General features: G+C 38.6%; 1 protein-coding gene and 1 non-coding gene across 2 annotated transcripts; one reads left to right on the top strand and one right to left on the bottom strand.

The window, feature by feature from the left end:
* Nucleotides 1–240: 240 nt before the first annotated feature.
* POGLUT3 (protein O-glucosyltransferase 3) lies at nt 241–22727 on the bottom strand. Its single transcript, XM_057750393.1, has 8 exons — nt 22445–22727; nt 16180–16377; nt 13328–13614; nt 10036–10252; nt 8394–8590; nt 6901–7095; nt 4412–4516; nt 241–2273 (listed from the first exon to the last, which is right to left on the bottom strand). Exons 1-8 carry the CDS (start codon nt 22644–22646, stop codon nt 2148–2150), a joined length of 1527 nt encoding a protein of 508 aa, XP_057606376.1. The 5' UTR covers nt 22647–22727; the 3' UTR covers nt 241–2147.
* On the top strand, nt 11821–11927 carry LOC130829618 (U6 spliceosomal RNA). Its single transcript, XR_009047631.1, has one exon. It is a non-coding gene; the product is annotated as a U6 spliceosomal RNA (small nuclear RNA).
* Nucleotides 22728–22730: the final 3 nt, after the last annotated feature.

The following is a 22730-nucleotide window of genomic DNA, read 5'->3' as shown; positions in this document are numbered from 1 at the left end:
CAACTGTAAAATAGTCAGTGGGAAGTTGTTGTATAACAAAGGGAGTCCAACTCGAGGATGGAAGATGCCTTAGAGGACTGGGGCAGGGAGGGTGGGGGGGAATCGAGGGGGGGGCGTCAAGGAAGGGAGGGAATATGGGGATATGTGTATAAAAACAGTTGATTGAACCTGGTGTACCCCCCAAAAAAATAAAATAAAATAATAATTAAAAAAAAAAAAAAAAAAGTGTAAATAAATTGTCCCATGACACAAAATTCTAGATATAGTAGATTTAAAAATGAAATAATGGAAAATATAGATATCCATTTTATTTTCCTAGGTATATCTTTTGTGCATTTATTTCCTTTTCCTAGGTTTGTATTTTTCTTTATTGTCCAATCTGATTCATACTTACAGTGAAAACATTTAAAATATCACAGACAGATGTAAGGCAAAAAGTAAAAATTCCCTTCTCTCCATTCCCTCCTCAGACATTGGTGAATAGCCTTTCAAACTTTCAACTACATGGATATATTTTGTTTTTTACATGAATGGTTTTACATTATACATGTCATTCTGTAACTTGCTTTTTTTACTCAATACTGCCATGATAGTGCCTTTAGAGCTAGTTCATTCTTTTTAATGGTTGTACTATATTGCTTGAGGTATAGATATCTATTTAGCCAGCTCCCTCATGATGGCTATTTAAGGTGTTTCCAACATTTTGTTAATAAAAACAATGCTTCAACAAAATGTTGATAGCTTATTTTGACAAATGTAGTTATTATATTAACTTACATATCCTCACACACCTCTTCTCCTTAAGATCTGGTCAGTGTACAGCTTGCCCTTTATTTTATACTTGTGTGCTTGTGCTTTTGAACAACTGGTGGGTATTAGCATTTTCCATGGATACTGGGCTTTGATTACACTGTTACTAAATGTGCTTTTGCTTGTGTCTAGTTAAAAAAATTCTGTGTCCTTATTGATGTTCCGTGAAGAACAGATATGACTACTTTAAAATGACTTAATATGACTACGTGGTTTTCCAGGTTAAGTAAATATTTCAATTAGGAGAGTAAATATTTTTAAATTGGAGTGTGGATATTGTTTTGGGAGTGTGTTCTTAATGAACTGAATCTCAGACTGATGGTATTACAAGGAGTGTGTAATGAATTTCTGGGCTGTAAGTCTTCAGACTTCACCCTGTACTAAAAGCCAAAGAAAATTTCTAAAGCTTTTATCTCAGCAATACAGCACAGTGAAATAGAGGAGGGCTGCAGTGAAGAACGGATGCTTGCTTTAGTCATTAGCTTATTAGTGAATCCCGAAATACCAGGCTTCCTGCAGCTTGTTGCAGAGGTTTTCAAGCATCCCTTTTAAAGATTAAAAAGAATTAAAGATCCCTATCTGACTACAGTTATCATTTATCTATTCAATATATAATGAAGATACCCACAGGATGCTCTCATCTACTTTGACAACTGTGTTGTCCTTGGTGGGTGTCCAACTCACATAGACTGGGAATCACTAGCTTAAGGCACTACCTCTCCTTAATTTTGTCTCAGGCCTCGGTAAAACTTAGTTTAAAAGATATGAATGAACTTTAAAATAATTTCCCTCTACAGTCTCCAAGCTACCTTTAATAACAGAGTAATTGCATTTTCCTTAATTATTCATATCAGACTTTCCAAGAGGAAACTTGCTATTACTGAATGCCAAAAGCAGTTTGTAGAAGGAGAAGTTATGCAGTGAGGGGGTTAAAAAGCCCTGTAAAAATATTTTTTCTTCATAATTGGAAGGGGAAGAGGGAAAGTGAACAAGGGATAGAAACAAACCAATAAATACAATTGTACATAGTTTCACAGAGAGTTACTTATATTTCGGCAAGCCTCTCTATCTACTATGATCCCCAAGTTTTCTTTTCAGAGAAACTGTGATGCTGATAATAGCAGTGTTTACTCGAAAGATATTAATATCCTAAGATATTTGGTAATACTTGCTCTAATATTGCTGTATCCATCCACATTATATGAAGCCACCAAGAGAAGCAGTCCCTTCCATATGGTCTTCCAGGCTGTCTTCACAGTCTTCACAGCTTAGATTCCATCCGAATGCTGCCATGAAAGATGTTGCCGGCGTACACAAGAGTGTGAATCCAGGCTGACTCAAAGCTCTTCTCTTAAAGGCCTCTTCCTGTGGCACTGGCAGATGGATGCACTGTCATCTGGCTGAGGAACAAGTTCCATTCCATCACGTATTTCGGGTTTGCTGGACTGGCGCTCAGCATATTTCTGGAATGTGTTTGAAGGCAATGGAAAGATCAGTCCAAACTTCATTCCACTCAATCCTCCCGGCTCCCCTCATGCTATTGCTTCCAGTTGCTACATATCTTCAGATGAAAACCAAAGGTCTGGTTTTTCTCAGTCCTAAAGTTACATTTTAACTTTAGTTATTAGAGGCACTAATGCGATATTGCATAACCTAACAAGGAACCCCAATCCACTATTTTACGTATAGGTAAGAAGCCTCTTGTAAAGGGATGTCAAGCCAAGTGTCCCTACTTGAACAACAGTACCTCTCGAATTCATCCTCCACATGTTAATGAATAATCAACTTTGTTGAATATTCAAATGAGCGAACAAAGACAACAAGCCTCTCACAGTAAAGCTGGTGGTTTCACATATCCGTCCCCATAGGCCTGTCGTCACACACATTTTGTAAATGGTGACAGGCCAGTGAAATGTCCCTCCAATTTGGCCACTGACTGAAATGTTCCTATACATTGGATTTTTCAGTTCAGTGTTTCCATGTACATTTAGTTGTATATTTGGCCCTGGTCTTGGGCCAAACCCAACAAAATACTGACATGTGTACATGAGCCTAATTCGTATTTCAGAGCGAGAAACTCCTATTATTAAAATTACAGCCATATTAGCAGAGGGAAAAGAACTCATTTAAGGAAAAGGCTGCTTCTAATAAATGGTGTAATTAATCATTTTTATTTTTCTAGGAGAGGGTAGTAGCCACAGGCATCTGAGGAAATTTATTTTTTTTGCCCACAGAAAAATAAGTTTAGGTTAAAAACAAAAACATAATTTCTTATTTTTCTCTTCCTGGCTAAATTTTACTGAGTAAAACACAAGGTAATTATTCAAAGAACCAATCCTTGGATTCTCAGTAAACATCTGCACTTCAGAATCTAGTCCTAAAGTGTTAGATTATAAATAAAGCTGACCTTAAACAAGGTGGGGATTAGGAGTGCTGATCCTCCGCACAGCTGAAAATCTGTGTGTAATTTACAGTTGGCCCTCTACATACGCGACTCCTCACTATGCGTGTTTCCACGTCCGTGGGTTCAACCAGCCTCAGATCTGTAGCACTGTAGTATTTAGTACTAAAAAACCCACATGTAAGTGGACCTGCACAGTTCAAACCCACGTTGTTCAAGGGTCAATTGTATTTTTCATTTGTTTGTTTTATACAACAAATTAAATATTTATTTTCCATCCTGTACTGATAACAAAAGCATGGCTCTTAAGTAGTAAGGAGGTCAGATGAGATCGGGCGCGTTCAGGGTGGTATGGCTGTAGACACATAAGTAGTAAGGAAAACAAAGAGGTGGCTATTTTGAGCAGAAACAGATGTTAATAATCTCTAGTCCAACCCTCCTATTTTCCATATGAGGAAAGATGTCTTTGAGGTTCCAAGACTTTAGTCTATATTTGTGAGGGCTCTAAGCACTGATTTTCATAATACTGAATGGAGATAAAAATACGGTTGCTATTACTTAGCAACAAAAAGGAAAAAACTGAGTTATTTGTAGTGAGGTAGATGGGCCTAGAGTCTGTCATACAGAGTGAAGTAAGCCAGAAAGAGAAAAACAAATACTGTATGCTAACGCATATATATGGAATCTAGAAAAATGGTACTGATGAACCTAGAGACAGTGCAGGAATAAAGATGCAGACGTAGAGAACAGACCCGAGGACACAGGGAGGTGGGGAAGGAGGACAAAGTGAGAGAGTAACACTGACATATACACACTACCAAATGTAAAATAGATAGCTACTGGGAAGCTGCTGCATAACACAGGGAGATCAACTTGATGATGGGTGATGACTTAGAGGGGTGAGATAGGGAGGGTGGGAGGGAGGCTCAAGAGGGAGGGGATATATGTATAAATACAGCTGATACACTTTGTGGTACAGTGGAAACTGGCACAACAGTGTAAAGCTATTATACTCCAATAAAGATTGAAAAAAAAATATGGTGGCTGCAAAGGCACTTAGCACTATCTTTCTATAGGCTGGCGCCTCAGCGTGGCCAGAGTTCCACAGGCTAACTCTTGAACCCCTTCAGGAAGCAAACACTCAGGGCATGCATTTGGTCTGAGGACACTCAACAGAGCAGAGGGGCCCTCTGACCCGACCTGCAGCACTCCGTAGTAGTAACAATAAAGCCTGTGTGGCTGCAGCAGATCCCTAGCAGTCAACTGTCCTTCTTTTGCAATCTTCTTGGCTTCTGCATCATTTTCCTGAAAGGTTTAAAAAGAAACAATGAATGAAAATTGCCCCTGTGACTCACAAAGAAAGCTAAGTGAGTGTAAAGTAGGACAGATGTAGGGTTGAATGTGAACAGCATGGGAAAGATGAAACACGATGAAAATATAACTTAAAGAGCGAGGCTATGGAAACAAAGTACTTCCCGAGACCTCTGCTATATAGAAATAATCATACATGTCTGGATCCCCCTTGCCCAGTGCAACAACCCACATACAACATAACCCTATTGTGACTGGCTTGGTACTGTCCTAGCTACCCAGGAAGTCTAGGGCCCATCATCTGTTCCCCTAATCTAACCCTCTCTGCTTGATATTAAAATACAAACTAGAATAGAATGAATTAGTTTTATGTTACAACATCTCTTAAAAGCTCCACTTAAATATGTAGTCCGAGCCAAAAAGTTGTTATAAAATGGTGCCTATGAAAGATTATATTACTGTTGTAATCAAGAATTCAGTTATTAGTACCCACAGGCTGTTCCTTCAGTACCAGGAATAGTCAACATTCCTAATTATACTTTTAGGGGGCTTCCTAGGTGGCGCAGTGGTTAAGAATCTGCCTGCCAATGCAGAGGTCACGTGTTCGATCCCAGCTCCAGGAAGATCCCACATGCCACGGAGCAACTAAGCCCGTGTGCCAAAAAAACAAAACAAAACAAAAACCTAATTATACTTTTAGAAAACAGCTAATATTCTATCATGCTGCCCACAGGAAAAGCCATTTGCAAGCAATTCTGACTCTTTATAAAGGGTCACAAAAATATTCTGCCTCAGGCACCCAGTTATTTCCACAGTCACACTGCTTCTCAGAAACAGAATGAAGTCTTACAATGGAAGGCTAAATTTTATAATTTCACAATAAAACACAAGAGCTTTTTAATACTTTTCTCTTTGAAAAAAGAGTTCTTATCGTATGGAAAACTTGTGATTCTTGGGATATTGTATATCATACACTCAGTAAGAACTTGTTATCCAGAGAAAATCATAATTCAAACAGATACATGCACCCCAATGTTCACTGCAGCTCTATTTACAATAGCCAGGACATGGAAGCAACCTAAATGTCCACTGGCAGAGGGATGGATAGAGAAGATGTGTACATACATACAATGGAATATTACTCAGCCATAAAAAAGGATGAAATAATGCCATTTGCAGCAACATGGATGGACCTAGAGACTGTCATACTGAATGGAGTCAGACAGAGAAAGACAAATATCACATGATATCACTTATATGTGGAGTCTAAAAAAAAAAGGTACAAATGAACCTATTTACAAAAAAGAAATAGAATTGCAGATATAGAAAACAAACTTATAGTTACCTAGGGGGAAAGAGGAGGGGGACGGATAAATTGGGAGATTGGGATTGACATATACTCACTACTACATATAAATTAGATAACTAATAAGAACCTACTGTACAGCACAAGGAACTCTACTCAATACTCTGTTATGATATATATGGGAATAGAATCTAAAAAAGAGTGGATGTATGTATATGTGTAACTGATTCACTTTGCTGTACAGCAGAAACTAACAGAACATTGTAAATCAACTTCAATAAAAAATTAATTAAAAAAAAAGAACTCGTGGGACTCCCCTGGTGTCACAGTGGTTAAGAATCTGCCTGCCAATGCAGGGGACACGGGTTTGATTGCTGGTCTGGGAAGATCTCACATGCCATGGAGTAACAAATCCCATGTGCCACAACTACTGAGCCTGAGCTCTAGAGCCCGCTAGCCACAACTATTGAGTCTGTGTGCTGCAACTACTGAAGCCTGCATGCCTAAAGCCTGTGCTCCACAAGAGAAGCCACTGCAATGAGAAGCCAGCGTATCACTACGAAGAGTAGCCCCTGCTCACCACAACTAGAGAAAGCCCATGTGCAGCAATGAGGACCCAACACAGCCAAAAAATTAAAAAATAAATTAAATTAAAATAAAATTAAAATAAATTAAAAAAAAGAAGTTGTGCCTTTTTTTCTAACTGGGGAAAACAAAAGGGTACCATAATTGCTTCAAACGTTTTTTTGAATGTAAAGCACTTTAATGCTGGTTTTTTAGTCTGTAATTTGCACTTGGTGTGTGTGCATGGATAGTGATCCTTTAGAAAAATCTATATTCTGTATAACACTGAACTTCAAAACTTCTAAAGATCCTTGAACATATTGATAGAGGGTGTTCAAAATGGCCCTGATGTTGATTCTTCAGATATTGCAAGGTAACAAAAATTTCACAAAATAACATTTCTTTTGACTAAATTACGTCAAATTTAATTGTGTTATGATGGAACTCATGTAACTAATACTGGTGAATTTGTTATTGCCTAAAGAAACTAAAATTGCAGAAAGCATACCTTGGCCCATTCAACTTTCTCTAGTAGGTCACTCAGGTTTCTTTGAATTGGAACATAATGTTTCCAAGGCTTTAGTGCCATATAGAAATGTTCAAAATACGGCGAGTCCTGCTTCAGAACCAAGCTGTCCCCAAGCATGAGATATGGGAACCTATAGGCAGCCACAGTCCCATCCACGTTTACTTGGTACTTGTACTGAAGGATGAAAACAAACATAAACAAAAAGCTTAACAGTCATTCGCTTCACTTCTGCTTCTTGTCAACACTGTAATATTAAATATAAAGAAGTTATTTTCCATTTTCCAACTTTAGTATTTACAAGTTTTATACTTTATTTTGTAATACACATCTTCTCTTTGTATTAAAATCATAAGTAGCATTTAGCAGGTCAATTTTAAGAAATACAACACATTTAAGGATAAGATAATAGATAATTTTAGGAAATAGGAATACCTATGTCAACTGTGTCTATGTAATGGGAAATTCACATTTCTGTAACCAGGTAAGAAAACTATTTCCAAAGCTCAATATTTATTAAAGCTTAATATTGATAACAGTTTATACTTTCATTCATTTCATTTGTTCCTTATACCCACATAAGTATGAAAAAGGAAGGCATTATCTCAAAGTTCAGGTTTAGAGTTGAGGAGACAGAAACCTGGAGAAGACTAAGGACCAGTGTGACACGGGTGACACAGTACACATATGCTGGCATGTTTGCTGGAGTAATAAACTCTGATATACATTTCAAAATCACTTTCCATTCAGTTATAATAATGTGAAGCAGACATTATCATTCCCCTCGTTTTTTCCTTAATGATAACATTTGTTTCAGAGATATTTATAAACCTCTATTCTATGAGCCCAAATCCCATTCTCTCTCTTCATTGTACCACACTGAGAGCAGCAGGATATACTCCCAGTTTTGGTAATTAATTTTTTTCTTAAATAATTGGTACCAAGGACTTTACCAGCCAATCAGATTTTGTCACACCATTCACATCTCTATCTCCTTTGCGCCTCATACGGTGCTCTGAAGCAGCTAGGCAGGCTCACACGCTAGAGGAAAGAGGTGCTAAGAGATGTAAGCCCCACAGTTAGTGGCAGAGGTGAGACTGGAGGCAGGATTTGGACCCCATTTTACTAGCGTGGAATTCACACTCTTTTTATTTACAAGATTGTTATATGCAAATGACACATTTCCCAGTTTATTAAAAAATACAAAAAAGAGAAAAACAGGGTAATATACCAAAACCCTAGGTTAATCCTTGTACTATATTTTGAGTATTAAATACAGTTCTGAGCTATTTGGTAGACAAAGGTAACAACAACAAACAAAAGAGAAACTGCATGAGTTTCATAATTCCCTATGCCTGATAAGAAAGTGTGTTGGGTCACAAGATGGGAGAAATCTGCCTAACCCCAGCTATTTGGTTGACTTTTAACACAAGTTTATCACTTCATATCTATCCAAGGAAGGCTTAATTGCATACCTTAAAGAAGTCAAAGAACCCTATCAATTTAGCTTTTCCGAGCTCCTTTTCTTTTTCTTGGAAGAAGAAATACCCTGTAATTCCCGCATCTAGTAGCTGTGGATTTTCTCTGGACAGCTGCACCAACTGCAGCCTCTCCTCTCGGCTATCTCTACCTCTGAAGAAAGCTTTCTCTGTTTTATTGATCCAAGAAGGGCCTAGAGGTTTGAGACCATAAAAAAATACAATTATGAATTTGACATTTTAATATTGTGGAAAGTATAATCATCTTTAATCTACCTTTGTCATTTAAGATGCTAAAGCTATTTTATCATCGACACATCTTCTAAAGTAAATGCTACTTCTGAAAACTATGCTCTAATTTTATCCTTTTGGGTACTAGTGAGAGCTCACTCAAAAAGTGGAGTTTTTGTTGTATGACATTAGGAATTATCCAAAATAATGCTGGGTCAAGTTCAAAGCAAAAAGAGATTCCATGACATGGTTTACTCATTAAGGCATTAGTTTCTTCCATCTTTTGTGCTTTACGGAAAAAAAAAAAAGAGCTAGGCTTTTGTTCTTAGACACAGTGACTACAACAAACTATACAACTAAGTAACATCCGCACATCTTTAATTTTTAGGTTGCTCAGAATTCTGAGCACATCACTTTTGAATACAGTGAAGAATTTTTCCAATGTGCTATTAAATGCAAATATATATATGTATATACATATATACAACTTAACTATGTGTGTGTGTGTGTGTGTGTGTGTGTGTATGTATTTATATCCTCTCTTTCCTAGGAGGCAAATAATCTGAAAGAATTAATATAGATCTCTTTCTATTATTCTAAAAAGAGGTCATTAGTTAACACCTGTCAGTGTTCTAAGGGATAGATCATAAAACACAGAAACTGGAGGGGGTCAGCCTCTTTACTATTTTAGCACATTTTTCAGGAATTTACTGTCATCAAATTAAATAAAGTAGACCAGTTTTCATTTCCCATTATCTTTAGAGAGTTTACAAGGAGTCTCTAGTCTTGTCCACTAAATAAGTCCACTAAACTGCTCTAAACAGAAATAGAGATTTATAAAGACAAGGCAGGGTTTTTTCTACTCAGGGAGTTCTGTTTAATAAAAAGGTGTGTGGTACCATAAACCTAAGGCCATCAAATAAAAGGAAAGGAATTCAGATTGTAAAGGATCAAGAGATGCAGAAAGAGGAAGGGGAGAATTTCTTATGGTGTTGGAGGCTGTAATATCCAAATTATATTGTTATCGCAATTCTCTTACATATGAATATAATTTTATATTTTTCAGAATTCTCTGTCAATTAATATATAAAGGCCCTGGAGTCAGAGTTAAGTTACGTGATAGTTTTACCAAATATATATTTTCAAATGCTATTTACCAGTGACCAACACAAAGGAGACTCAGTTGCAGTAGTTTTTGGACATTACTAGCATAACCCACATATCTTTAATTTCTGGATTAAAAGAATCCTAAACAAAAACCACTTTAGAGTTTAGAGAGCTGATTTTCTTTTTTCCTGGCTAGAAAATAAGAACAATGGCTATTTAAATATATACAAATACTCTCTCTGATTGAACATTCCTTTCATCTTTCTTACTTCTATGCTTTTTCTTAGAGAACGACTTTTACCTGTATTTCCCTGAATAGAGAGAAGATCATTTGTAACACCCCTCATAGCTTCAAGTGTGGAGTGAGTGATGTCGTATGTTGGAAGGATAACATCTCGTGAATCCAGAGAGCCACACCATGAAATGATAGGTAAAGGGCCAGGGGTTTCATTGACTTTTCGATGCTCCAAAGGCCAATCTCCAAGATTAACATAAAATTCTAAATCTGGGAGAAGAACCTAAATAAACAAAAGAATGCTTATCAGTGCTGGGAAGACCTCAGTCTTTGGTACTAAATGCTTCAGTTCTTTGGCTTTTAAAATATTTCTGATAAAACCAAAATTTGAAAATAGCAGAAGAGAGAAGGATGCCTCTTGGTCATCAGTAGTATCAGAAAATCAAGGGTGAGGATGGTGCATGACGATTCACTTAAGCAGGAGTTAGCCACCTCTGCTCCGAGGTGGCATTTAAAACTGTTGTGTATTATAGGGACTTCCCTGGTGGTCCAGTGGTTAAGAATCCGCCTCCCAATGCAGGGGATGTGGGTTCGAATTCCCATGTGCCGAAGGCCACTAAGCCTGTGTGCTCCAGAGCCCATGTGCCACAACTAGAGAGAAGCCCGCATGCCACAGTGAAGAACCCATGTGCTGCTACTACAACCCGACACAGCCAAATAAATAAATAAATATAAAAAAATAAAACAAAACTGTTGTGTATTATAGACACAGAAACTGTGTGGAAAGGCGTGAATGAGGGGCTTCAAGCACACTTTCTGCCAGCTGCCTAAGTAAGAATCTACAAAGTGAAACCCAAGCCCTTGTTTTCCTTCACTATCAAGCTTCTTCATAACATCTATGTTTGTTTCTGGAATCTGCTATCCATTGCTACCTCCATGGTCAATGCCTTAGTTTAGGTCTTTATCATCTCTTACCTAGATGGTTGCAACAGTTGTCCCTTACTAGATGTTCTGATTCTAGCCTCTCCCCACTCTAATCTTCTCTCCACATTGCTGTCTAAATTTCTAAAACCCAAATTAATGTTACTATTAACCTTAACAGAAACTTAAGCCTATAGGACAAGGTTTAAACTCTCTGGCTGGAATTCAGGCCCCACCATCTTGCTCCAGCTTATCTCTGAATCTCATCTTCCATCTGCCCGTGTACCTGAAAACGTTAGTTACTCTCTGAAAATGCCACCCACTTTAGTATGTACTTCTCATGTGGAATGCCCTTCTCCTACTTATTCACTTGGCAGTCTCCTTTCTCATCCTCACACTCAGAGGACTCACCTTCCTCAGACATTTTTACCCTGGGAGGCTACTTTCTTATGGGACTATCATGTTGTGGTATAATTAATTGTTTGTATTCACATCCCATCCTCACTTCTGAATAACAAAAACAAGTTCCACTAGAGTGAGCTCTTCAAAGACCAGAGGTGAATCTCATTTGTCTTAGATCTCCTTTCAGTTACCGGGCAAAGAACCTGGAACGAAAGGGAAGGGCAAAGGGATATGACTATTCACCTTAGTGCTTCCCTGTTATCATTTAATAGCTCATTAATAAGCTCCACGTCAGACGTTCTCACTGTGGAGCAGGATTTCTCCATCTTGGCACTACTGACATTTTGGTCTGGGTAATTCTCTCTTCTGGGGGTTGTCCTGTGCATGGTAGAATGATTACCAGAATCCCTGGCCTCTACTCAACAGGTGCTAGCAGCAACTCCCCAGTTGCAACAACCAAAAATGTCCCTAGACATCGCCAAATTCCTCTGAGGGGCAAAATCATTCCTAGTTTAAAAACACGAGTGCGTGCTCGCTTCGGCAGCACATATACTAAAATTGGAACGATACAGAGAAGATTAGCATGGCCCCTGCGCAAGGATGACACGCAAATTCATGAAGCGTTCCATATTAAAAAAAAAAAAAAAAAAACACATGAGTGCAAGATACAGAAATACAGGGCAGAGTGGATGGGTGATAGCCCAGGAAGAAAGAGCTGCCTTTAGGACCAGATGCCCATAATATGCTCATATGCTCATGTGGTGGGCTGATGGGGAGGTAGGAGGCAACTGCTATTTAAAATAACAATTCATTGCAACCCCACATTCCATGTGCTTGGGAAATTGTATAACTCACATCTGGAAAGTTGGCTTTTGATTTAGAAAACTACCTTGATGGTCTCTCTGGGTGAGAAAGGTAAAAAATGCCCATCCTGGGATTTCCCTGGTGGACCAGTGGTTAAGAATCCACCTGCCAATGCAGGGGACATGGGTTCTATCCCTGCCCTGGGAAGATCCCACATGCCATGGAGCAACTAAGCCCACAGACCACAACTACTGAGCCTGTGCTCTAGAGCCCGTGAGCCACAATTACTGAGCCCACGTGCTCCAACTACCGAAGCCCACATACCTAGAGCCTGTGCTCCTCAACAAGAGAAGCCACTGTACTGAGAAGCTTGCACACGGCAAAGAAGAGTAGCCCCCACTGGTGAAAGCCCACCCTAACCCAATGCAGCCAAAAATTAAAAAAAAAAAAAAAGCCCATCCTCATCCTTTACTCTGCACAATCAGGAAGAAGGAAGAACAAAAGGCAGTTTGAATTGGTCTGCTTAAGAGGAATTTATAGGAGTTTGGCAAATGTGGAAAGAGGGGCTGAATGCTGGGGATGTGGAGAAGTCTTTTGAAAGATAGAAGACCCAACAATGTTTAGTAAGAAGCCAAGACTTGAAGATTAAGGACAGCCAGTGAGAAATTCCCAGAGGCAAGGGTGACTGAAAATCTCATTAACACAGGGATGCCTATTTTTAAATGTTAGGATTTCTGTTTTGTTTTCTTTACTCTGCATTGGCACAAAATAACCACTCTCTGTTACCCCGATATTCAACAAAGTGTACCATGCATACAATCTTTTAGAAGCACTTAGGATAAAACAAGGAAAATGTGTCCTAAGTTCAACTTATTTTGAGGTGACAAGAAGAAAACTGCTGCAGAATGTGAAATCTGAGCGGAAGGAGTATTCAGCAGGATTGGGGAACTTTAAGAAGTCACCTTGTAGCTGTAAATGTCTGGGAGTTCACAGAAACCATGGGAGAGCACTACATGGCCTAATTCCTGGGATGGGGGCTCAGGCCATTTAACTTAAATATTAAAGGAAAGAGATTCATAAAGGCGAAGAATGTATGAACACTCGGGGGTAGGCAGATGCACGTTTTCAAGCCTGGACTCCATTTCCATTCTTTACCATTAGTATTCTAAGAATTAAATGTTACAAATAAATAATTAAGCTATTTTTAGAATCAGTGAATTCATTCTCATACCTTTCTTGCCAGTGACAGCAATATCTCATCTGAGAACATTTTGAAGTCTGTGTATTTCCCTAAAGATCTCCGGTAGATGAGGTTATTGAGAATCGTATAATGAACAATAGCACCCCTCTCATCCCCAAACCTTTTTGGAACTTCGTTTAGCATCTGCTGGAGATTGATGCTGGGGAAAGAAGCAAAATCTTTTGCAATCTGTTGTTCCTTGGCTGGACAAGACAGAGTTTTCTGCCAGGCCTGAGGATCCTCTTCTGGACACTCACAGTACTCATGGTACACTGGTCCTAAAGAAAGCAAAACATGTACAATGCCAGGCTCCATTAACAAGCACTGCAACACAGGCAGCTGTTTCTCGGTGGGCTATGAGCAGCTTCTTTCCTGCTGTGAGCATGGGATGACTTCTTGGTAAATGTGAAGATTATCCAGTCAGGGATAATCTGTCCTAAATGAATCAATGGTAAAAGTAGTAATCTTAGAGTTCTGTGCTCTCACCTTCTGTCCCCCTTTCACCCCACCCTAGATAAACTAGTATAACATATGCTGTCTGCCAATATAACCTAATCTCAGTCAATTCATTGACAAGTCTATTTCTAACGAGTTGCAAATGGCTGATGAGCATAAAACAACTTACCTTTTAACAAGGAAAAAGAGAATGTATTACTTTTCAGGCATGATTATGTAGTAGGGGTGGTGATTTTTTAAGACAAGATGAGGTCTCTTCCTCTGAGCCCCTAAAATTACCTCTATGAGCACATCTCAAAGAGGAAATACGAAACCCAGGGGCATTTTGCAGTGTAATTTTAAAGTGGCCAGACATAAGTATAAAATTATTCTGAAGACAGTTAAAAAAGAATTTATGCAAAATTTATACTTTATTTCAAAATATATCCATATTTATTTTAATATAAAAATCATTTTTTTAAGTTATTTAATTTCCTTGAGAATTTCTACTTCAAACAAGTAATGAGGACCAATTTACTCTCCTACCTGCAACTACCAAAAAACAGATAAAATATATGAAACAACATTTTTTTAAGACACTGGACACCAGGCAATGGACAATGAGTTTGAGAGATGAGAAACAAATGAGGTAAACTCTACAGTTCCTAAAGCTTACTGCCTAAGGGAGTTTCTAGGTGGTGCAGCAGGGAGGAGGAATCCAGGCAGAGCCCAGCAGTCTCACTGAGTTGAGGAGACAGAGCTGAAAGTCCAAGGAGATCAAGTCAGCTAGAAGTTGTAGCATATACTCACTGCACAGAGAACTCCAGAGATCTGTACAAGATTCCCCTCAAATATTTAAGGCATACTGATCAATATATATGTTTGATAAAACTATCCAAGCAGAGAAAGAACCATCCATAAGGATAGATTAGAGGCAACAATGCCCATTATTTACACAGGGCTGGGAATAGTGCCTATTCATACAAGCCAGACTGGAAAGCATCCTAATTCACAGAGGTTGGATACAGTATGAGAGATATATTGCGTGAGTAGTAAGGAATAACTAGCCCTAGACTAAACATGACTCTGGGGCTATCTAATAAATTGTAAAAGAAAATTTGAAGGATCAAACTACTTCCAAATAACTTAACTGCATCCTAAAGAAAAGCTCAAGAAGATGAGAAAGCATCAAGCAATGAAGAACACACTGAATGGACTTAATGACAAGTTGGACATTATAGAAGAAAAGATTAGTGAACTTAGAGGTATAGGAATAGGAACTTCCCAGGTAGTGCAGTGGTTAAGAATCCACCTGTCAATGCAGGGGACATGGGTTCCATCCCTGGTCCGGGAAGATCCCACATGCTGTGAAGCAACAAAGCCTGTGTGCCACAACTACTGAAGTCCCTGTGCCTAGAGCCCATGCTCCACAATAAGAGAGGCCACTGCAATGAGAAGCCTGTGCACTGCAACAAAGAGTAGTCCCTGCTCTCTGCAACTAGAGAAAGCCAATGTGCAACAACAAAGACCCAACACAGCCAATAAAAATAAATACATTTATATTTTAAAAAAAGATACAGCAATAGAAACTATACAAAATGAAATGGAGAAAAAACATTTTTAAATGAAAAGAGTATAATTGAGTCATAGGATAATTTCAAGCATAATGTATGAGTAATTAGAATTCTTGGATGAGAGCTGGGGTAGAACGGCAAAAAATATTTGAAGAAATAATGGCCAGATTTTTTCCTGATTTAATGAAAGCTATAAACCCAAAGATTCCATAAACCCCAAGCACAAGAGACATGAAGAAACCTATACCAAAGCACATAATAATCAAATTGCTCAAAAAAAAACTGATAAAGAGAAAACCTTTAGCAGAGGATCAAAGGTATGGATGATGGCAGATGTATCATGAGAAATAATGCAAGTGAGGAGACAGTGGAATAATATATTTCAAGTACTAAAAGAAAAAGAAAGAACTGTCAACCTATAATTCTACCTGGTAAAATGTCTTTCAAAAATAAAGGCAAAATAAAGACTTTTTCCGATATCCAAAAGCTGGAAGAACTAATCACCACCATTCTCACATTAAAAGAAAACTGAATGGGAATCCTTTAGGTAGAAGGCAAGGTACTAGATGGAAATATGTATCCATGCAAAAGTATGAAGAGTACTAAAAATGGTAACTACCTGGGTAAATACACAAGATTTTTTGCTTGTCATTTAAATCTTTAAAATACTTAGTTTTTTTTTTCTCGCATAAAATATCAAGTTACATTTAGTTCCAGGAGATACATATATCATGTTTACTCTGCTGCACGTGACTTTAAGGTCATCATAATGCATTCTGAAAGCCATGGGGTCTACACATAAGGCTGGCTCTGGTTTATGTAATAATTACTTACCTTTCAAAATATAGGGAGACTGAGCGACATGTTCACCACCATAAAGGACCTCTATCTTCAGCCCTTCACTGACAGTTTCATACATTCTATATCGCATCAAAAATGTCCCATCATTCCTGTCCAAAGGCTTAGGGACGTGAATCCGAACTAACTCTTTAGGTGAGAGAGATTTGATTACTACTTTGAATAGTGTTTGGCCTGAAAGAAAAAAAAATGTAAGTAATTCTACTATTTCATGGTTATTTTGTTTTACTAATTATTGGCTTGGTGTCTTTACACAGAAGTTATTTTTTCAGGAAGATCAATGGTAAACAAAATTATTTTAGTTTGGAAGATCCTTGAGCCCAGGAACTATGTTTGGTTTACGTTTTCAAAACCAAGGATCTGATTCAACATTTGATTCCTTAGTCATTCAATAAGATTTATAGAATGAATAAAATCATTGAATAAAAAAGTTCTTAAAAAAACAAGGAAGAAATTAATTTTTTGCCCATTTGATCTTTTCTCCTTTGGATAGGTTTAAAAGCCCAGGTAGTTAAAAATCCATAAACTTTTAAGATAACATAGCTCTAAGGCAATCCAACTTTCTCCTTGTAAAGTATGCACAAGCTTTCTTTGTAAACCATTTTAATATGTAATACTCAATTCTGAAGAAATTTCCCTTTTATTAACCCAAATTTCAAGCTATACTTCCAAGCCCATTTCCTTAAGTAGAGAGAGATTATAGCTAGTTACTAGACTCTGCACAAATGCAACACACTCACACAAACACATACTCACACACCTTTGTAAATACTAGAGTTTACTTCTCTAAGCTTGTTTCCCCAAGGTGAAATGAACCCTTTTAAATCCAAAATTCTGCAGATTTTCTGTTCCAGGATAGGCAATACCTACTTAGCAAACTTTCCCTTCTCTTTTTGCAGTATATTAGCTGACTTTTTAGGCTTTGAAACAATGCTGCTGTAGGAATAAATATTGGGACTTCTTTCTTCAAAGAGTACAGTGGACATACCTGCACTCAGTGCAGATCTGATACTCAGGAGCTTTAAGAATAAAGATCAGTTAATGTCCTAACCACAGTTAATCACCACATCAAAGGAAAATGTTTAAAAAAAGTGGTGAATCCTCTGAAATACACAGTCCTAGTAAACAATAAGTTGTGATCAAAGTCTTTCATCTCACATCTATATTTCATAATATTCAAATATTAAGCATATTTATTTTTTGTTTTTTAAATTAATTTTTATTGGAGTATAGTTGCTTTATTTTTTAAATTAATTTTTATTGCATTAAGCATATTTAACATATATTTTTGAAATTACTGAAGAAAAAAGTTTGTTTCTCCTATTCTTAGTTTTTAAATCTAGTGAGAGATGTTTCTACTTTTTTGATTGTCAAGGGATTTGTTTTTTTCCTGTGGGTCAGAAAAAAATGTTTCTTGGTCTCTTCAATTTAATAATAGTAATGTATATCTGACATATTGCTACCACATAATTAAGGACCAGACACATACATTTTAGGATTCTTGAAACAAGTGTGATAAAATTATGAAAGACATATGCTAAAATAAGTGAACTATAATAGATCAATGTAAGGGATGTTGTAAACAAAAAAAGTAATAACAATGTAAAATTATTTTAAATGTTGGGCAATTACCTGAAATGCTTAATGAAACATGTAAGTTATCGCTTTATGTTATTTCCCGCTTGGTTTCAGAAAGGCAACGTGGTGCGGTAGACTGAAAACCAGGAAGGCAGAGCCTGGAGACTAAAAAGCCATTTCCATCATTCCCTCCCCAGACTGGAAACAGGACAGAAAAGTGTCCTTATCTCCTATCAAATACTGCTATTCATCATAAGTTTATGATTTTTAAATAAACAAAACAGATGTAAGACAAGCATATTAATGACCATGTGATATTCTGGAAGAAGCTGGATTTACAGAAGAAAACCATCTCCAAAACACTTCATTATTTTTAAATTGGTCAGGACTAAAACAGAAATAAGCAATTCTAACCCCATAAAAGAGGAAGGGAGAAGCATCTATTTCAAATTGCTTCAGGTAGAAGCAATGTGAATTCTCATTTGCCCTGGGGGCGCTAAAATAACGGAACAGAATCTAGCTCAGCTGGAGCTTTTCTACTCCACAAATTCACACTTCTTTAGGAAAGACAGCCTTGAATGAGAATGCAGTGACTAAAGGAGACAAAAGGAGGCTGACAGTATCAAAGCCTTACATCATGAGAATTAGGAATTTTGAAGACTTTTGGTTTGGAAAGAACGCATTTTTTAAAAATTCACTTACTTAGCCAGGGGGACTGTGCCAGTCCCTGAGCCTGAGATTTTCACATGCATTTTCTCTTATTTATTTCCTCGAAGAACTTCTGAGGTAGGTATTTGTCACCCCATTTTACAGATCAGGAAGCCAAGGCTCCCTTGAAGAATGTAAGTGTATAACTTGCCCAAGGACTCACACCTATGAGTAGCAGAGCCAAAATTTGCTCACAGCTTGAATCTTTCTTCCTTTGAAGCTCATTCCGAATCCAACTTGTCACATTGTGTAATATTAACATATAAGTTCCCAGAATTCATAGTTGGAGAAATAACTGCTGACATTCCTGGTACAAGGGAGTCATCACTTCCCTTGTTGTTTAGGAAGTTTATTAAGGTTCTCTACAGCTGTGACAAAAGTGCTGACTCCACCTGGCTAACGGAACAGAGTCCTTGAAGGCCAACTTGTTACACCTTGAGGCTAAATGGAAATCCTCCCAAATGTCTGGCTTCCTGCTAACCATGGATACTCTTTATTGAATCTTATTGATCTTACTGAATACTGCTTCACAGTGATCCGATTGTAACAGGGAGGAGCTAAATCAGATTGGATGTTAGATCTGTTTGTTTTACATTAACCTTTGTATTCTATTCCTTTGCTACAAGTTTAGAATGTTGCTTTACAGCCTGAACAGGATGGCCCATTCCCCAGCCTCTGATCTTTAAAGATAATAACACTTTCCCATTCATTAAAATTGCAGAACAGAGAATAACATTTGCCTTGCTGAAGGTTTGCAGCAGCATTGTGACCTGACCTACATGGACAGTTGCAAGAACAAAGGACTCTGGCACCAAGAAGTCTGCAACAACCAACAACACCCCCTTCCCTTTTTAGTGTAAAAGAAGCCTGAATTCTCATGCAGGCAAGATGGTTTGTTCAGAGACACTAGTCTGTCATCTTCATGGTCTGCCGGCTTTCCAAATAAAGTACTCCTTGCCTCAACACCTCATCTCTGATTCATTGGCCTGTTGTGCAGTGAGCAGAGCGAGCTTGGACTCAGTAACAGTATTACCAGTGATTTGATAAAAGGGAAAGACCACTGAGCTAGGTATTGAAAGGGTTGTGTATCTGGTTTTGACTCTGATACTTATCCACTGTGGGGCCACAGAAAAGACATTTCTTTTCACTAACCTTATTTCTTATAGGAAAAGTGAAGAGAAGATCTATCCTCCCTACCTCACAAGATGATTAAGGAAAGCAAATTAAACAGGGAACAGTTCAAAACAATGAAGTGCTACACAACTAGGAGGTAAGATAATTTTATGAAGATATCATTTCTGATGAAGGTAGAGGACGACTAAGTAGAAAGTGAGTACTCGTATCCTATCATCTCGACATACTCCAACCACTCTCTCTCCAGCCCTTCTTTCTTTTCTTCTACAGTATTTACTGAGCAACTCTGCCAACCATTGTGTTAGATGCTGGGAATATAACAGTGTCAACAGGTTCTGCCTACATTCATAACAAAGGAAATACTAAATTTAAGACAGACAGTGAAAATAAAGACATAAATTGTTTTTTTTTTTCCCCTCACCCCCTAATTTCTGTCTGTGGACTCCTGTTTGAAATCCCCTGTTTTAGACAATTCAAATTCACCTGTTTTGTTATCTAGGTACCTGGAGATATGCGGCATAATAATAGTACTATTTAATGGGAGTGATAATTAATAAGGGAATCTTGGTAAGTCATGTAAGATGGACCACAGTTTGAGAAAATTTTGCCTCTTTTTCAATTAGTTCTTGGAGAAAGAAACTTTTCAGGACTTGCAAGTGAATGAAAGTGGCAGAAAATGTAAGAACAGGTTAGGTGAGATTTTCAGAAGTATAGGGCAGCTTTTTAAATGGAAGCTAGGAAATAAGTGTCCTGAAAGGAGAATCTAAAGGAATAAAAGTGAGATTGTTTCACCAAGCCTTTGGTTTGTTTGTTTCCATATGACTTTTCTCCTGGTTATAAAAACATTGATTATTTGGGGGGAAATCTTGGGGGGGGGGGAAATAAGAGTGAAAAAAATGTGTTTCTTTCTAGGACGACTAGTAACACTGATGAGAAAGATACAGGTCCACTGCAATGAAACTATATAATTTGTTTCCTGTTCCATCCTTAACCTTGTATAAACATTATTAAATCATATTTTAAAACATCACTTTAAATTTTTTAAAATTTTAATTGTGGTTAAAAACATACAAAACTGACCATCTTAACCATTTTGAAGTGTACAGTTCAGTAGTGTTAAGTATATTCACATTTTTGTACATGGAATCTCTAGGCCTTTTTCATCTTGCAAAACTTGAAACTCTATACCTACTCAACAACTTCCCATTTCCCTCTTCCATCAGCCCCTGGCAATCACCATTCTACTTTCTTTTTCTTTGAACTTTACTACTTTAGATACCTCATATCAGTGTAATTGGAAATGTTACCTTTAACAGCTGTTAAAATATTCCATCCTGTGAATGTACCATACTTTGTATAGCAATTACCTTACAGTTGCTCTTTAAACTTATTGTAATAAATAATCATAATATTGCAAGAATATCCTTGCACATAAATCTCTGATCACATTCTCATCATTTTCTCAGAAGTCCGATTATTAAAGGACATGGACATTTTTCATAAATGACATTTTTTTAAAAAATTACATTTTCTAATTGTTGAAACTCGTATTTTTGCACATTAGGTTTGTAAATGTTTAAGATTCCTCATATGTTGAGAAAATTACTTTCCAGAAACAATTGACCAATCGCGCTCCCACCAGCAGAGGATGCAGGTCACTGTCTGAGAGTATCTCATGAACAGCTTTGAGTGTTACCACTTAAACACTTTTTGCCATTATTTTTAGATTAAAAAATGGAATATTATTTGAATTTATAGTCCTTTCATTAAATGTAAGATTAACAGTATTTCATTTTCGATCATATAACTTTCCTTTTTCATGTATAAATTAATTTTTCCCTTAGTTTTCCATCTTTCCTTTCTAAAGCCCCCCCATTTATAACATTATAAAATTAATTTTAGAAAGCAAAGAAAACTATAAATAAGAAAATACACCCAATGGTGAAAGACAATCTGGGTGTAAGAATCTTTTCTTCTGATCCTTAGGGCCATAGAGAGTCTTTCTAAAACTAAAAAAAAAGGTACTGTGTTTTCCACTGGCAGTGGAAGGGGCACTGGGTATTCTGATTGTCTCGTTGTTGATAAAACAGGGTGCCAGTTGGCAGGACATAATCTAGACATAAATTAGCAAATCCTGACTGGCAACAACTTGAAACTAGCAGGACAAGTTGTAAGACGTTGCAAAGGTAAGATATTAAGGAGAACGTGGGAGGAAGATTGGGCAGAAGGGATTCGGGACGAGATCCACCCTCGGTAGAGGGAAAACCTAGAGTTCAGAGTTTCACTAATTCCTGCAACCTGCTTTCAAGAACTCAAAACTCTAAGAAAACAATAACCTAGCCTGCAAAACTGCCTGCTTTCTGCCTGCTGCTCTGACATTTCCTCTGTGTAGGAGAGAGCGGTTTCAAACCCATCCGGCCTAAACCGCGTAAGCCGATCCGATGCTTGGGCTTGATGACTCAACAGGCGAAGGCACTCCCTGCAAGCGTAATAGGTCGACTAGTCAGGGTGGAAGGACCGTCTCCCACTTGTGACTCACACCGCTTTCTTTCACGCGCCGGGCGCCCTACATTTGGAACAGCAGTCCCTGCGCGTTACCTAAGGAGGCGCCCTCGGAGCTCACGCATTCATTCCGCAGACTCTCGTGGCCGCTGCCTCCCGCCTTTGGGTCCGGGGAGGGGAGAGAGGAGGAGGTGACCAGACCCGCAGGGAGGACGCCGCGCCGAGGGCGGGTTCCCGGAGGCGCGGTCGCGGCGGGGACGCGCGGCGGGGACGCAGGGGAGCGCGCGGCGGGGCGAGGGGTCCGGCGGTCGGACGCTACCTGGGGGCGAGCGCGTGAGGTTCTGGCCCTCCGAGTCCACGGCCTGCAGGTAGAAATAGCGGACGGGCAGAACGACGCCCGCCCGCAGCCCGGGCCCCCACACCAGGCTCCGCGGCGCGCTGACCGGCGCCTCGGGGGCCCCCGCGGCCACCAGCAGGCCGAGCTGCAGCGCCAGCAGCGGGGCCCGCGGGAGGCGGTGCATGGTCCCCCGGCCGCTGCGGTCCAGTCCGGCGGCGGCGGCGGCGGCGGGGAGGGGCCGGGAGCGCGGCGGCCGGAGCAGGGCCCA

Source organism: Hippopotamus amphibius, chromosome 9 (assembly GCF_030028045.1).
Source record: "Hippopotamus amphibius kiboko isolate mHipAmp2 chromosome 9, mHipAmp2.hap2, whole genome shotgun sequence".
Taxonomy (NCBI): domain Eukaryota; kingdom Metazoa; phylum Chordata; class Mammalia; order Artiodactyla; family Hippopotamidae; genus Hippopotamus; species Hippopotamus amphibius.
Note: the sequence above shows the minus strand (reverse complement) of the source record. Positions and strands in the feature narration are given on the sequence as shown.